Raw genomic sequence first — 18,009 nt, forward strand, 5'->3', positions numbered from 1 at the left:
ATAGCACTTTACTCGAGACGAGGTAGGCGCCGACTCACCGGACCCACGCTCCACTCGGTGCAGATATGGCACATTGCTCAGAAGAGGCTCGGCTGGTCCGGGGCCCTCACGATGGCCACGCCACTTTGGGCCTCTGAAACATTGGGTAATCTGGGACGCACCAAGGGGTTCCGCAACTGGGACTTGATAGGCATCTCTCAAATTAAAGACATCTGGGGCCCTACAGGGATCCGCACGTTCGCCCAAATGCAAGAAGCATATGAGCTGGCGGACACCGAATATTTTAGATATTTGCAGGTACGTCACTCCCTACAGGCCAATATCCCTGCGGAGGTCAAACTGCCACCAGCCTCCCCGCTTGAAGATAGGTTGCTGGATGGCCACCTCCCGGAACACGCCATATCCCTCACATACAAAAAGCTCATCAATAACCCCCCAGATATGCTCATTCCCCTTAAAGACAAATGGGTCGCCGAAGGGCTAGAGATAGATGACGAGGAGTGGCTTTACGCCTTGGCTTCCCCGCAGGAGGTCGCGATATCAGCCCGACTGCGGCTTATTCAGCTGAAGACTCTTCACAGAGTCTATATCTCCTGCACGAGACTCCACGCAATGGGGAGGGTGGACACAGCACAATGTAGGAGAGGGTGTGGGGGCACGGGTACCTTTTTTCATGTGTTATGGGGCTGCCCGAAGATTCAGAGGTACTGGCGAAGAGTGGTGCGGTGTATGGAGGAGGTGTGGGAGGTGGAGCTTCGCCCGGAGGCTAAGAGGTGTCTCCTTAATATATGGGAGCCAACGGACCTGCCACCAAAAGGGAGGCTCTGGGTGACGCTCGGGCAAATGGTAGCGAAGAGGAATATAGCCAGGCTCTGGGGAAGTCCTATTCCACCCAAACTGTCAGAATGGAACAGTGATATGGACTGGTGTATGCTGCAGGAAAAGACTGTGTACGTGGCGAGAGGGTGCCCCCGTAAGTGGGTCGAGGTGTGGTCCAGGTGGAATGATTTTAGGGGGGGCATTTGCGAGCCTCCTTCCGTCGCGCAGGATGACCCCGGAGAAGTGTAGAATTCCACCGCTCTTGCTGCTCTAAATGCTAGGAGAGAGACGCGGAGGCCACAGCCCCGGGACGTGGAATGCATGCGGTACACACAGTGTTGACCGGTAGTTAAGAGGGGGGGGGGGGGAGTTTGATCGTTCCACACCTTTATGCCTGTTCGAGGCACCATGTCTTTATTGTATAGTTGTTTTAAGAGAAATTGAGACCTGCAATATCCTTCTTTAAAACTTGGTACAATCGCATCCATAAACGCCGCCGCGTACCCCCGCGTTGACGGCAAAGGGCTGTGTGATTTAGCGACATGTAAGATATATCCTCCGCGGCCGGCCCGCAGGGTTGTAGGCTGTCAGCTGTGTACTTGTAAAAAAAAAAAAAGGTCTATTTTGTCAATTCGAAATAGCAGTTTAAAACTGCACACATAGGCTGCAATGACAGGCCTGGGACATGTTGTAAAAGGCCTACTAGTAGCATTTAATTTACAAGCCTTGGGTATCTGTAGTACCACTTCACTAGAGACTTACAAGTAAATTAAATGTGCTAATTGTGTGTAAGCCAACTCGACCACTTTTTAATGAAAGAGCACAATCACTTTAGCACTGGTCAGCAGTGGTAAAGTGTACAGAGTCCTACAAGTTAACAATGAGTCCTTAAAGCCAACACAAACTGGTTAAAAAACAGGAGGGTGAAGGCAAAAGGTTCAGAGATGACCCTGCACCAAGAGTCCAACATGGGCTTTTTGTAAACAGACAGCTTTTGTTGTCTGGTAGGCAAGACCTAATAAGTTAGAGAACATATTATACCACGTCATTTCATTTTAAGAACTTCCTGTAAAAATTATGTTTTTCATATGCTTATCAAGTATTCTACTGCAGAATATACAAAATGTAATGGCACTGGGATTATTTCATGAATGATGGTGCTCTCTATCGCTGATTTACTACAGCATCTGTTATTAGTGCTTAATTGATCTGCAGTGCATTCGTATTAATCTGGAATTGCATTTGTGCATTGTCAGCAGCTACAAAGCATCTTCCAATTTGCTTGACAAGCTTATTGCGAAATTAATTAAAGCTATTCTGTTGACTTCCTAAAATGACATATATTGCTATGGCTGAGAAATTAACCCCTGTATGTCAAAAATCTGCCACCACGGGCATATCCAATGAGACCAGATATTGGTTCAATAAGGTAATCCAAATTGATAAATGCTCCCACATCCGATGTTTAACTATACATTTGAAAACTGGTGGTGTTTTGCACAACCTGAACACTGTCATTAGCAATCTTATTAGCTTATGAAATTGATTTGAAAGCTATTTCTTCTTATAAAAGGCCTGCTTTGTCCATCTCTGAAAGTGTATGATTTTGAAACCACATAGTTTTTTGCACTTAGGCCTTTTAAGTGAACGTTAGAAAATTGAGCACCTCATGCATTTGTGGCAGGTCTTTGTGTGAGGGAGGAGGGAAGTTCCTTGGTGCCGTGCATTCTGGCAAAATGCTTTGTTGCAAGGAGGCAATACACAGAGACACCTATGTATATACGTCTGACCCCTGCACCATCCTCCAAGCTGTGCACCAAAATCCGCGGATTGCTGTGAGGGTGGAGGTGGGCCCATTGCCTATCCCAAAAACACAGCCGTAGCGTTGGCACTCAAGTGTCATGGACATTATAAGCTGTGTGCATTTACAACACAAGGCATACCAACACAGTATATATGCGGTGGGATGCTGGAAGCCCAATCAGCTATTTGACTTGATATACTCATGCGCTCCTCCTGGTCTCTCTTATTGGATATTTGTAATACTTGCTAACATTCTTCTACAAATAATGACATAATGCTGACACCGGCTGCCGGTGCCATGTCCAGCATCAGGCGGAGAAAGATATTTCATTAGTGCCTTTTTGTTATTCTCCTGTTCTTGTGCTAGTTTTACCCTATTACATCTTAGCCCCAGAAGAGAAGACTGACCAGCAGATGGCGCAAAGAACTACCCTCCTTCGGACAGGACAACATTAGATGCATCCCTTTGGATTAGATGTCTTGGTGCTCAGGTAGATGAGGACACGCCAAACAATTGAGGCTAACTGTTGAGGTCTTGAGATGACATGAGCTAAAATCAACAGATGAAGACCACCATGCTGGGATGATAGCTTTACTGTTGATTGGCCCAAACAGCGGTCCTTGTGGAGAGTGAGGCAATCCTGGAGCCACAGTAACAGAAAACGTCACCTGAGTACGCACCACAAGAATAGCTCTATTGTAACCTGGGCATACTTCAGCCAATAGTAGAGGTGGGCAGGTATCAGGCATTGAGAAAGACGGCCTAGAGCAGACTGCAGCTGTGAAAAAGGCAATGTTGTGGCAAGCCCGAAGCAAGGACAGTGTCTGAGTCAAAACTCACATAAGATTATAGCCAAGCTTCGGAGCTCCAGGGTGAGGCTCGTTATAAGTGCATGTTCACGGCACAATAGATGGTTATAAAAACAGCCCTCACCCATACTTTGTGACATGCTTCCTTATCGGGCTTGGCTACATCCCGTCATAATTCCTGTTGTGATGTGCTCAACCACGCAAATGGAAGCACCTAATATTTTGGGAAGTGGATCTGGGGTAACTATGTTACAGAAGATTTAAAATGATCTTGAAATACCAGTGAATAAATTATTGTCTCTGGGTTTTTCAACCATCATGGTCCTGATAAAAGCCTTGTCATTCTTAGTGGCAACTAGGAAGGCTGAATCAAGATGACTAGGAATTAGGATGGTGGGATACTAATCTTCCTTTCCGGTCCATTTATTACTTTTAATCTTGTCTGAAAAACCCAGAGGCAATAAATTATTGCTGTGTATTTCATGGTAATTTTGAGCACATAATATAGGTTTTAACTTTTACCATGCAGCCTTTGCCATGTAGTAATTTGTCATGCTGGTACGTGCATATACATGTGTTTTCAAATAGCATAATTTTCAATGTTATTTAAAAAGAAAGAGTAAGGTGCAAGTAGAGGGAGAGGGTGACTTTAGAGTTTAGGGGTGGGCAGGAGTAAATGGAGGTAAAGGTGTATTTAAGGTTCAGAGGGTGGGTAGAGGTAAAAGGAGGTAAGAGTACTTTTAGGGCCTAGGTGTGTATACGGCTAAAGGGAGGTAAGGGATTTTTCAGGTTTAAGAAAAGACAATACAGTCGAGTTCTGACATCACAATGCCTGCTGCCAGAGCCAGCAGCCGAGGTGAAAGGCAGGTCAGGTCATGGAGCATACTTAATGCTGCTGTTTAAAGCAAAAACGAAACATTGCTTTTCTTTCTTCTACTCTATTTTAAAAGCTTACAATGACAAGCAAAGAGAATAGGTTTATTTTTTGCACTCCAAGATGGAGAAAAGCTAGAATCTTTCAGCACGTTTCTACATGTTCCAAGCTACTGCAGCTTTTTTTGGTTTTAAACGACTTGTATTTAACTGTTTCTAATATCTATTTGCAACAAATTTTGCACTAGAGGTTTTATTTTTATACTTCATGTTTACAAACATGCTAACTCTTTCATATGAAAGAGCTACCACCAAGGTTTTAAATGGTTTGTGGGAAAGGTGATGGTGTGACCATGCATTACATGGTATAAAGTACCTCCGGACGTACATGATAAGGATTGCAACTCACCTCGGAGCTCCATAACCTTACGTACGGCAGGGGGTACTTATATATATATATATATATATATACACACACACACACACACACACACACACACACATATATATATATATATATATATATTCTGATTTCACTGAAAAAAACAAAAGTTTAAGTGACATTTTAGATTTTGGTTTTGTTTTCAGTGGAAAAAAAACAGAGGCTACAGTAACGTTATAGTTAGGTGAAGATGTCAGTCATAACGTCATGTTTTAAATGCAAAAAAAACTTGAATTCACCAGTTATAGTTTACTGAGCAAACTATAATTTACACCTCCACCGTTCCCTCTTATGACCTCACATATCACCTCACTCATGACATGTTCAACTCTGTTTTTGAATTTGCAGTCTTGAGGGACATTTCAATATTTTTAACGTTAATTTCTCTAAAATGGGCAAACAGATTTACACCAGATGTCAAAAAGCATGCTTTTTTTTGCAGAGATCTTGTTTTTCTGCCAAACTTGATGTAATTCTGTTCAGCTGTTTTCTCTATATCACTGTTTGAAAATTCCTATGAAAATTTCATTGGGATATTGCATTTTGTAACCCCCTGCTATTCGCTCCCTCCATTTGACAGATCACTGCACATCTATACAGGAAATTGTGGAGGTGGATGACCTTTTTTGTATAAAGTTTTGTGGCGATTCTTCAAAAGGCCCCAAAGTTATTAGCAAAACAACAAAAACACAACTTCTTTGGAACGTCTGACCTAACTATAACTACACATTGGCGACTGCCACAGTGTTTCATATATATGAGGGGGGTGAAACCCTACTCAAGCATCAACCACAAATCTCGACAGGGTGAAACACAAGCAAATCCCACATTAACTTACGCTCAACCCTCTGGTAGGTTGGCACAATGCTGTCAGGCTTAACTTAGAGGCAATGTGTAAAGTATTTATGCAGCCCTTAAAACAGTAATAAAGTGAAAACACAACAAACGAAACATTTTGAAACACAGAGTACATTTTAATACATTATTTGAGACCAAACCGATAAAAATCCAATCAGTAAAACTGGAAAAGCCATTTTAAAGATTCAATTAAAAACAGTGCTTAGAAGCACAAAGCACCAATTGTGGTTAATCTGGTCTCACCGGACCAGGACTAAGTCACAAGTTCAGGCCGACTGCAATGGAGCGCCGGCTGGATACTGGGACAAGTTACGCCTCCTGAACAAAGTACCTTAAATCCATTGTGAGATCCCACGTTGACAATGCAACGAGCAGTGGCAGTTCTAAAGAAGCTGAGGCCTGTGATGCCAGGTCCTGGTTGGAGATGCGTCATGCAGCAGCGTGTCAAAACCAGTAACATAGGCGCTTACCTTTTAAGGCCCACAATGTGGATTCGCAGAGACAATAAGAACCCACCACCTCTGCCCCAACCTTCTATACTTGAGACTAGTTGGACTGCAAGCAGAGAGATTAGGGCCTGAGAAGAGGGTCTTGCTTCTTGGAGGTTGAACCTTTGTGTGGACAGCTGTTGACCTTCAATATAGAAGAGACAAGTGTGAGCTATCTTACTTGTTTTGTTCTTACCCCAATCCCTGACAAGTTCTCTGGAATGCAGGGACAGAGTTCTACCTGCAATGCAGCTGGTGCTTGTTTTCACTATTGTTCTGTACTGATAGAGCTTAAAGTACTTGAATAAGTTCTCCTTCATAAAGCATGGAGTACTTCAGTACGTTCTCTTTTCCCAAAAAATATAGTCACATCTGTAAACATGTACACAACATTTTAGAATCCTTTGTCAAACTTTTGCACCCTAAACACAATGATACACCTATACTGAGTACTTAAAAACAATTTGCTGTTAGTAAGTCTCTCTTAGTACTCTGTTTCCTCACACAGTTTGAGTCATGCTGTTGTCTGTTCCTTGCCGATGCTTTTGTGGGAAGTCTTTGAGTTGTTATTCAGTTCCTTGTAAGAGTTTTATACGTGCACTTTAAAATAAATGGTACCTAATTGTAGCATGGTCCATGCTTCTTTCTTACTGAAAGTCTTATTTTCCTACTTTTACAGGTCCGGAAGTGGGAGAGCTGAAGACTGGGAGACTGTGGTGGTGAGGACCTTAGCAACAGTGATGGCAACAAGTTGTAGAAGAAAGTTCTTCCTTGCAGGTAAATTTCTGTAGCAGGCACAAATTACCGCAACTTTTCCAGAGAAAGGATCATGAGGCAAAGCACGGGGTCGGCGCTGGGCATGGTTTAAACATTACTGCGCCCAATATGGCCACCAAGTTTTGCAGAAGCCTCATAGAGTTTGGGAATCTCATGAGACTTAGGCAAATACAGAGATGAAATCTACAACGTAGGCATGAGGCTCCAAGGAGCGTGTGTGGCGCATCTGGTAAACCCCAAATAATTACAAGAGTGCCGTATTCAGTGCAGAATGGCATACATCGAAGCTCAGGGGGCTGAGATCATTAAAGGGCGGTAGGCTGAGTGGTACTGAGAACAAGGAGAGAAGCACTGAAGAACTGGAAGCAAGGGCAGGGGACCACCGCCATGACATAGTAGTTCCGATGAAGCCATTGACGGGGCTTGCAATGCAAAGTCCTGCTTTGGGGCTGCGTCGCACTGGTGTGGTTCCGAGGAGCTGCGATACAAGGTTCTGTGGCGGTGATGCGGCGCGCAGTGGCGGTTCCGATGCAGAGGTTCTAGAAGATGCATCGCACTGCGTCAGTTCTACCCAGGAGACCACAGCTGAGCTGGCAGAGCACCTTCAGGCCTACTTCTAAGAGTCCAGGACTGGGGTGACAACACTTGGGGAGCAAGGCTCACAGCAGAGAGAGTCCAGATTGTGGGTGTAAGGTGGTTGTAGCCTTTCCTGTTTCAGAGGCTTTGATAAGTAGGCCAGCCAAATAGCACGTGGAGTCACTCTGGTGGTCCTGGGTTCAAGATACAGGTCCAGTCCTTTTCACTCAGGCAGCAGGGCAGCAGAGTAGCATGGCAGAAGAGTAGCAGTACTTCTTGCAGCAGAGGAGTCCTTCTGAGTTTTCCACAGGTCCAGAGGTGTATTGAAGAGTTGGGTCTGAGGGTCAAATATTCATACTTGGAGCCAGGTTTGAAGCAGGAGAAGGTTTTGGAGGTTTCCACCTCCAGAGGTGTTTGGAATTTTCTGCCACACTGCCCTGGCTCCAGCTTGTTTGGGTTCGCAAACAAAATATTTGAGTGTGCTGAGGCAGAGCCTTTGTGATGTGTAGGTGTGGCAGGTGACAGCTCTTCCCCCTATCAAGTCAGAGATGGCCCATCCTGCTAACACCTATTCCTAGTTGTCTTGCTACACCTAGGAATGTGACCTAGGATTTAGGCTGCAGGCACCAAATGGTTGGGACAAAAAGATGCAAAACAATAAGGAACTACAGAGGGAAAAAAAAAACAAGTCGCCCTCCTCTCAATCAATATTCATATAAACAAGACTGGGTCTAGGGAAGGTATAGTCAACAATAGACTGTGGTTCAAATCCCTATATCTTAGGGTATTTTGTACTCCTCTCCTTTCTCACACTGAGGTAGCCACCAACAGCCGTTCACCTTCAATTTTTAATTTTTTAGAAACCAGCTAACTAAAAAGGTTTTACTTAAGGCAATCCCCACTAATGACCTTCTTGGTGTAAGAACCCCACATCAATTACACCAAATATTTTTACAATCCTTTGAAAAAAATGTGAGAGAAACAAGATGACACCTCACGTGAGCAACACCAATTGAGCTTGCTGATTGGTACTCACCAGCTCTGCCCACTTTTATCATCATCGGTTGTCATCTTGTCCCAAAAAAAATATAATAAATCCAGTGTCCACATAGTTAAACCCAAAATGTGAAGGTATACAGTGCAAACATCACATACCAAAATGCGACTGAAAAGTGAAAAGTGAGAACAAAGGATAGTCAGTGGAGGTAGGGCCGACTATGAGTACGAGCGTTGTGTACCAACAAAATAGGTCTGTGTATTTGGGAATCCTACATAAAATGAACTGGGTTTAATAACATGTCCTTTTTAAGATGGCGCCCTTAGGTGACGGTAACACTGTCTATGAGGGAAGGTGGTATATGTTAATACACGCGAAGCGTTACTAGGCTTGCCTTTCATGTGAGGAATATTGGATAAATACATCATACTGTGGGTGGGTCATGGTAGCACCACCTCAATAAGAATATGACGAAGAGTAAGAAAAATATACTATAAATCAACGACTTGCGTGAAGCGAGGTATGGAATTCACCCCAATCCAAGATGGCGCCCACGGGGATGACGCAGGGACGTTGCCGTCGTCCCGCGAAAGATTTAAAATAGAGGCGGAGAGTGAATGCCGCTAACCGGTGGAGAAACAGAGCTCCGTGAGGCCTTGGGTGGTAAGGAGACGACTTAAATGGAGGGTGTTATGTGTTTTTAAACAGCTTTAGAGTCTGTGAACTCTTTCTCTACCTCCGGAATTGCTAGGAAGGCCGTGTTGCTAAAAGGAGTACGGGGAGTCTCGTTAACTAATCAAACAGATGACGGAGACTCGGTTAAATGGTATTTAGTCCCATTACTAGTGATTAGCATACAATAGCCGCTCAGAACTATGTAATATGAATATAATAATGTGTGGGAGTCCCTCCGAAGCCTAGTTAGAACTCGGTGCAGCGAGTACTAGGTAGAGAATACGATGTGGGTCACAGGGACTAATGAGAAACCCCATTACTTTCACATCTGCATCACAGCTGAGTGCGGATCAACTGCGAGGAATCACAAATGGAGCTCGTGGTGTGACCTATAAATAAGTGAGCTGGTACATGGCTCAATAAGGGTAAAGAGTAAACCAGAGCGTGAGATACAAATAGACCCATGAGAGATAAAGTGGCAATCCAGTGAGAATTATGTGTGTTGTGTGTTTTTACTTTTTACTTCTGGCAGTCCCCGATTGAAAGGCTAAGAGGTGTCCCCTACCGGTGCCAAGCGACTGTATTTGCCCTGAAGAAATCGCTACAAGTAATTTGGCGATGAAACATGTTGGCATAATACTATGGTATGCACAGTAAGCAACCTTTTTAAGTTTTGGATTGGGTGCACATATAAGGAGGAATAAAGTTGGTCCTATAGAAAGTGCATCCACTTCATTTTTTAACTTCACTTTTCGGTCGCATTTTGGTATGTGATGTTTGCACTGTATACCTTCACATTTTGGGTTTAACTTTGTGGACACTGGATTTATTATATTTTTTTTGGGACAAGATGACAACCGATGATGATAAAAGTGGGCAGAGCTGGTGAGTACCAATCAGCAAGCTCAATTGGTGTTGCGCACGTGAGGTGTCATCTTGTTTCTCTCACATTTTTTTCAAAGGATTGTAAAAATATTTGGTGTAATTGATGTGGGGTTCTTACACCAAGAAAGTCATTAGTGGGGATTGCCTTAAGTAAAACCTTTTTAGTTAGCTGGTTTCTTAAAAATTACAAATTTAAGGTGAACGGCTGTTGGTGGCTACCTCAGTGTGAGAAAGGAGAGGAGTACAAAATACCCTAAGATATAGGGATTTGAACCACAGTCTATTGTTGACTATACCTTCCCTAGACTCAGTCTTGTTTATATGAATATGGGACAAAAAGATGCCAACTTTCTAAAAGTGGCATTTTCAGAACAATGACTTAAAATCCAGAAATATCGTAATGCACCATTCTAATGTCCTGCTAGTCTCATAATACGAGGGTAATGATGGAGATGTGCAAATAGCATGTAGTAGTGGGCAGGAGGGTACAGCTTAATACCCAACAAGATTTGAATTACAAACAATGACATTAAATTCAAATTTATACAAGTTGATGGACTAAGTTATGCACAGATGGCACCATTCAAGAGAGGAACAGGCAGAATTGAGCCAATAAGGGTACATATTCTTGGAGGATGATGAGACACAACTGCTGCCTCTAGTACTAAATATTGTGGAGGGGGAAAGAGAAATTGGAAGTATTCAGGGATGTGATTAATCTCAAGGCTTTTTTTTTTTTACACTTTTTATATCTCTTTCTCCCTCACCTCTCCTTGTTCCCCCTCTCCCCTGGTTTGGAGAGAGGGAGGATGAGAGTTTATTGTTAATTTCTCATTCAGTTGATGAGGAATCCAGTTCTTATTTTAACAAGGATAGGAAAATCAGAGAGGAGTTTATACATTTTAGTCATGCGAGGAACAATACAATGCTAAGTATATCTGTATCCACATCCTGTATTTCTCAATAAAACGAGTTTGGATGATAAAAATGTAGAGGCACTTACCCCAATATCAAATCCTCCTGTGAAATAATCAAGATTCGCTTGGATAAACCAAATGTTGCTCAGTCCAAGATCTCCACTTCTGTCTTTTGCACGTACCAAAGATTCCTCTTTGTTTTCAATCAAAACCACCTAGAACCAAGCAGGAAGGCAGGAGCAGATTAATATTCAGTACTTCACTATACAGCGATTACCCATTGAGGAGTTTTGAAACTAGATCAGCTTTAAATTCTGGTATCTGAAGAATGCATGCCACAATAGATGAAGAAAAATTGAACAGCACTGTATATGTGAGGAATCTGACTTATGAACAGTGCACAATTCATGTCAATGGTTGCAGGCACTCATATTTGGAGGATTGGGAATTATTTTTCATCCTCAGACTTTGATCCATAAGTAAGGTAGGGAAAGACATGAAAGGGAGCAAGAGAAAGAAAGAGAAAAATACAAAAAACAGTGTCAACAGAAGAAAGCAGGGATGACAATGTACACGCAAGACAGATGACGAGAAGTAACTGTAGGCTTGTGGAAAAAACAGGTTTGAGGTGGTATTAATCAATCAATCAAATAGCATTTGTAAAGTGCACCACTGCCACCCCTAGGGGTATCTGGGCGCTGGTCTCAAGAGCAAGCCATCTTGGTATTCAGCAACCCCAGCATTTTGGTAGTGGGATGGTGGGCGTCTAAGAAAAGCTTTTTGCCTGGCACTTATAGATTTATTTACATACATTTAACACTGGAAGGTTGCCCGAAAAGAGTCTTGCAGCAGCGTATGTTACTTCTGGAGGCGACACAGGGTAGGTTGAATGGCAGTTGAGCTTGAACAAAGGCTTGTCTTAAATGCAAATACTACTAGGAGCTGTCTGGCTAGAAGCTTGTGCATTCTTATCAGAGTTTATAAATGAGGCGAAGATTCGTACCTTTACTTATCGTTAAGTCCATTCCTGCTGTGTGAATTTCACCAAGTCAGTGCCATTTTAGGTTCCAAAAGTTCTTTTAGTATACAAACACACCTATCATTATTATTATTAATAAAAATAATGTATTTATTTGCTAAATTCAACACTACTTATAAGCTTCATTAGCTTAAATCTTATGGGTAGGGCTCCTACATGAACGGGTTAAGGTGCACAAAGTCTGGCTTGTTTTTTATTGAACTGGTGTTTATATTATATATTATTTTATTCATAGTAGGAACCATTTTGAAACAAGTGTGAAGAAATGGGTTGTTGGTTGAGCAGGGTGAAACCCTACTTAAGCGACAGCACAATTCTTGTTAGAGCGAATCACAAAAAGTCACGAAATTACTCTGTGCTTAACCCTCTGATAGCTTGGCACAAAAAGCAGCCAGGCTTGACTTAGAAGCAATGTGTAAAGTATTTATGCAGCCCTTAAACAGTAATCATATGAAAACACAACACAAGTTAAATCCACACTGATTTATAAAGTAAATTGTAATAAATTATTTGACAAAAAAACAGCAAAAATCAAATCAGTAGAACCGGAGTTATGAATGTTTACAGTTTAAAATAGTTGCCTAAAAGATTAAAGCGCCAACTGTTGACATCTAGTAGCGTGAGACAGGGGCAATGTAGAAAGTTATGGCTGACCATAGGCTATGCGAAGTGGATTGGGCCAGGTCTCCACTTAACTTCGGACTTAAAAGAAATTTTAAAGAAAAATGTCTGAGAAGGCTGGGGCAGCTCCTCCATAACAGAAAATAAAATGATAATAAAATAATATTTTATTTTTCTGTGGCTGGCTCTGGTTGAGGCATGCGCGCATGTGAGGCGGGGCCACGACAGGGAGGAGTGATGGGCACTTAGAAGTGCACATGTCAGTTTGGCCGGCTGTCCTAGGCCGGCCAAATCGACATGCGCACTTCTATTTCTCCAACCCAGCTCTGTTGCACAGCCAGGTTGGAGAGAAGCCAAAAGCTGCAGGCTCCCAGGCATTATCTGAGCAGCACACAATGCCGCTCAGTCAATCCTGGCACTGCGTCTGGATTGAGTGGGGAGCCCGTGCTTTCCCAGTGACTGCTGGGAGAAAAGCACCGATGCGGACGTCGACGTCGCAACAGGTAGGTTTACTTTTAATTATCATTTTACCCTAAATTCCCCCCACCCACCACTTTTGTTTTGCGGTCGCCGCCACTGTGAGAAGGTAAAGTTCTGTAGGTAAAGGCAGCCAGCATTTGCTGAGAAGGAGGTGCCATCTCATAGGAGCCACTAAATGCAGTCGCTATGAACATTTCTATGTTCAGGCTTGGTCTCTTTTATGGAAATTGAAAATCTCCAGTAGGACGCAGCTGCAAGCTGCAGTTGACGAGGACTCTATGAGGCCAGATACTCCTTTTGCGAGGAGCCGCTGAACAGGATTAGCTGCTGTGGAGGGGAACACAGCTGGAGATGCTACAAAGTCAGGCAGACTGTAGATGCACCTTGGACATATCGACGAGCAGGTAGATCCCGGTCTCCTTTCGGATCTCAGAGCACTTTTTGGCCAAAAATGTTCCCAAGTTTTGGAATTGAGCTATCTGGGCACCTTTATTACCATTTCCAAGGGTCCAGGACCGGAGGGGCACCACTTGGCGGGTTAGGACTAACTCAGGCTGGGACAAGGTGCGGGTTCCAGATGTTTGGAGCCTTTTCTGTACTTGAGGCACTGATCAGGAGGTCAACTTACTACTCCTTGGAATCACTATGGAAGTCTTAGATCAAACAGGAAAGCAGGTCTCAAGCAGCACTGCACTCCTCTGAGGTCTCTAGGTGCAGCAGAGCAGTCCTCTGAAGTACACAGCAGGCCACAGGCAGCAGGGCAGTCCTTCCTCAGGTTATGAAGTAAATTGAAGAGTGAGTCTAAGAGCCCTATTTTTATACCTGGTGCCCCTTTGAACTGTAAAACTTCTGGAGTCCCCCCACCCCCTCCCGAAGTGTCTAGAATTTCCTGCTTCACTGTCCTGTTTCCAGTCTGTTTGTAGGCACAATAGTCTAGTGTGAAGTTCTTTATGAGAGCTTCGGCAGAGTCTTTAAAGTGCAAGTAGGACTGTGCCCCCATCCCGTCTTTAATGGAACATCCTGCCAACAACTAGACCCTCTACTGTGTGGCTTTCTTGAAAGAATACACAAAGGCCAGCTATCCACTACACCTAGTCATGTACCCCAGGAGACAGGCTGCAGTAATTTAAATAGGTCAATCAGATTTAAGGCAATTTTACCACGTTTTAGGGAGTGGGCACAAACACTTTAGCACTGATTATCAGTGGTAAAGTGCAGGGGGTCTTAAGGCCAAAAACATCAGTAAAATTAGAGGGCACAATATTTAGGGGAAGACCACCCTAAGGCTAGCAGGTCTAACAACAAGCAAATGTGTTTCATTCTAGAAACCTAATGGTGTGGCCAATTATTGTTCAAGAATCAGAAACACGGTCAACACATTTTTTCCAAACTTTTTTGACATGTTTGGGCTTCCCTCTAAGCAAAGTCAAAGACAGAAGCTTGTTCAGTTGCCTGGCAACCACTGGTTGCATTAAAGATAGTGGGTGAGTACTGTGGGACAATGGAGTCGTTTCCTCCCCATATTTTAGCCATGAGAAAGCTCCTGCTCCCGTAGCGCTCCGTATTGTTTTAAGGAAGTGCGAACAGCTTTATTGCCCTCATTTGCAGGACCATAAGGGATTTAAATTACCTTCCACACATTATGGGCATGAGCCACAGAAAAGCCTAACCCACAGGAACAAGGGTTTTCGGAGTTTTGGTGAAATTAGTTGGGCATTAGGGTAGATTTCTTAATTCAATATAAGTAGCGCTATAATGATCATCAGCTTTCTACGGTGAAATTATTGTATCCACATAATGTAAGACAAAATGACTGCAATCAATTGACTTAGGTATTACCTTTTCCAATTGTGTAATGTAAGAGTCTATAGGAATAATAAACCTTCAGATGTAATACTGATGATTTTTATAAAAGTACAATTGTTATGACTTTTTGAAAGGAATACATAGGAATTAGTTATATACCTTTGGTAACGCTTTTTCTTAAGGGCTACAGTATCTTCCAGCAGATTCATTATCTTAAAATATCTTGATGCTGGAGGTTAGGGCATGAAATTGTGTAGCAATTTTCTTCAGAGCTGGTGTTTTACCACCAGACATGGAGCCATCCGACAGCACCACCAGAAAGGACGTCAGCTCTACGTCAACTACCCTCGCTCCATTGATAGTAGAGCAAAATAAATGAGAGTAAACATTTTCAAGAACAACCAGAAAAAAAGAGTAACTAAAGATATTAAAAAAAAAAACTCAATGATGGAAGCATTTAATTTCTCAGCCCTGGGTGTATGTGCTTGTGAATGGAGGGTATTTGTGTGTGTGCTTGTGAATGTATGGGTGCGAGCGAGTGTGCATGTAGATGAGTAATGTGTGTAGCTCCCCACTCTGCCTGTTCAAATGAACGACTACCAAAAACATTTGGAAGACCAGAAGGGCAGACTTGGAAAATCCCATTAGGAGGGTAATGGGTAGTTCACGAAAACTTTGATGACACAACCTGCAGCTCTCCCACTCTCCCTTCCAACATAATGACTGAAATAAATACTATTTACAAGGTCCAGTAGAACAGCGATCACAAACACATCAAAAGATGACCTCAAACATTTAAGAAGCAATTTGAGATCCAATAGGTGAACAACAAAAAAGATCCCAGAGAGAAAAGTTTGGAAGCCCTTCAAAAATCTTATAACAATTATTAAAGCGAATGGGGGAACTAATTCAGGAGGCTGAAGAAAAGCAGAATTAATGGCTAGGGATCCTTTACCTTATTTCAGGGGACTTGAACTGCACCCATCTACATTTATTGAACCTTTGGAACGCCGCCATTAAAGAATTCACCTCATTTTGAAGATATCACTCAATACAACTACATAATCTTCCAGAGCACAAACATTTAGTAGGGCCTTTTCCCACCAAAACACTTTATTTCCTTCATCAGGCAGAAATATACATAAATCAAATTACTTTCTTCCAATCTTCAAGCATGGAGGTTGAAGGGCTTCAGATCTGAATGTGTAACTGACCCTGCCTTGTGTGCCTGGAGGTACTCCTGGAGTGGAAGTAGCATGGAAGGATGGAGACTAAGGTCCAATAAGCCTGGATACCTTGTCTATCTCACTCAGACTGAAGATATTAGATTGATAACTGCTTAGCGATATTTCATTTTCTAAAATATGCTGGGCAGAGGAACAATTGTTGAAAGGATTAATGCAGCAGAAATGACTATTTAAAAATGAATGCATCCCCATCCAGTCCTCTTGTGGAATCATGAGGGAATTTTAAAAAGTCAGCCATTTCTATTTGCTTGAATGGCCAATAGGTCCACTGACGAAAAGGCCCCATCTGGCAAACATCTGTTAAAATCTGGGGTGAAGCACCCACTCAAGATTCATTGTCAAAATGCTGACAACAGCATCTGCTCTCACATGGTCTACTCCTCCTAGATGAGCTACTGATATTCGAGTTTCTTTAATTTGTCTTAAGACCACAGCTGGACAGCTTTGACAAACAGCTTTCTCTTTTGTGTATACAATGTAATGCTATAGTTGGTGAGGATTTGTATCAGAGAACCCTGTACTAGAGGAAGCTAAGCTATCAATGGCAACCAAACAGACCTCAGTTCCAGGTTGTCTACATGTAATATTGATTCCTCCATGCCTGAATATATCTGATAAAGTTGTTGCTTGAACAGACCCTCTAATGTACCAGGGGTGTGTCTGTTTCTATTGTTGTGAGAGGCCAAGTGCAATGAAGCTGCACGGTTTCCTTGTGTCCAAAAAAAGAAATTTGCAACAATATCTTCTAAAGTCTGGCCTGAAAAAAGAAGATTAATGAATGAAACCATCAACACGGGCAGTGCTGGAAAAGATATCACAATTAGATATAAACCCGGGTTAAATGAGGCATCATTTTCTGAATATCAATAAACCACCTACTTCCGAGGGGGCAAGCCGTCCCTCTATTTTATGCAGAATCACTCATACGAGCTAGATATGCTGCAATATAATCTATTGTATATTGCTATATAAGGCAAAGAAACACAACATGTGTAACACACTCCAGTCCACTGTTTTTTTGGACATTTCAACTTTGATCCACAAGACATCCAACTAAAGGATGGCATTGTTTCTCGCCGTGAACCTGTACCACCACCATGATCTTATAAAAACCCGGAGGGCTTAGGTGAGACCCAAGATCAGCGACATAATTTGAATATCAAATACTTGATGTTATTTGTCTCCTGTCCCCTTACCATAGATCTCAGAAACGTTCTGTGGTATGTCCAAAAACGACTGTAGATGGTCTAAAGATCTAAAGACAGAATCTAGTATTGATTCTGCAAAGTGTGCACAATCTGTTGCAAGCGGACAGCCTTGAAGTTTTGCTTTTGATGAAAATTGTTCAGGAATGAAAGGTCTAAAACAGGACGCAGAACAGCACCCTTCTTGTGGAGCAAAAAATATCTCAGATAAAATTGTTTAATTTTTATAAAGAGGAATTTACCTACCAGCACAATTATTGAGCCTGGAAAGAACTCCCTATGTCAAGCTGTAAGGAGTGGCAGACAGGTGATGCTTGCTGCAGAATGCTAAGGGGTAGCCTGACTTCACAATCTTATAGGGCCACTGACCAGATAAATGTTCAATCTAGAAAGGAATCTCACCACCCCTACACCCACTGGAGACCTTTTAGTTTTTCCGATGAATCTAGAAAAATGGTGCTACTGCAGTAAGAGTGAGGGACGGGGATGAACATGTTGCTGGCATCCTCTCCTTGCACTTCTCACCCTGTATAGACAAAATAGTGCTACTGTTGAGGCTGTGGCTGGGATGACTTGTGAGACTGATGAAAGGAAGCACTGAAATATATGATACTTTTAATGAACTTGCAAGCTGATGAAGTCAAAACCAGTGAGCAAGTAGTAACCCTGCTAAGCATAAAACCTCTCCAGG

At 42.7% G+C, this 18,009-nt stretch overlaps 1 protein-coding gene across 3 annotated transcripts in view; it reads right to left on the bottom strand.

The window, feature by feature from the left end:
- GSTCD (glutathione S-transferase C-terminal domain containing) overlaps positions 1-18,009 on the bottom strand; it is an 841,775-nt gene that overhangs the window by 224,053 nt on the left and 599,713 nt on the right. For all 3 annotated transcript variants that reach the window (XM_085641409.1, XM_085641407.1, XM_085641408.1), the window contains exon 8: positions 11,007-11,135. In XM_085641409.1, coding sequence (XP_085497535.1) covers positions 11,007-11,135 — 129 coding nt within the window. The remainder of the gene's footprint in view (positions 1-11,006; positions 11,136-18,009) is intronic.

This window comes from Triturus cristatus, chromosome 2_2 (assembly GCF_964204655.1).
Source record: "Triturus cristatus chromosome 2_2, aTriCri1.1, whole genome shotgun sequence".
In the NCBI taxonomy this organism is placed as follows: domain Eukaryota; kingdom Metazoa; phylum Chordata; class Amphibia; order Caudata; family Salamandridae; genus Triturus; species Triturus cristatus.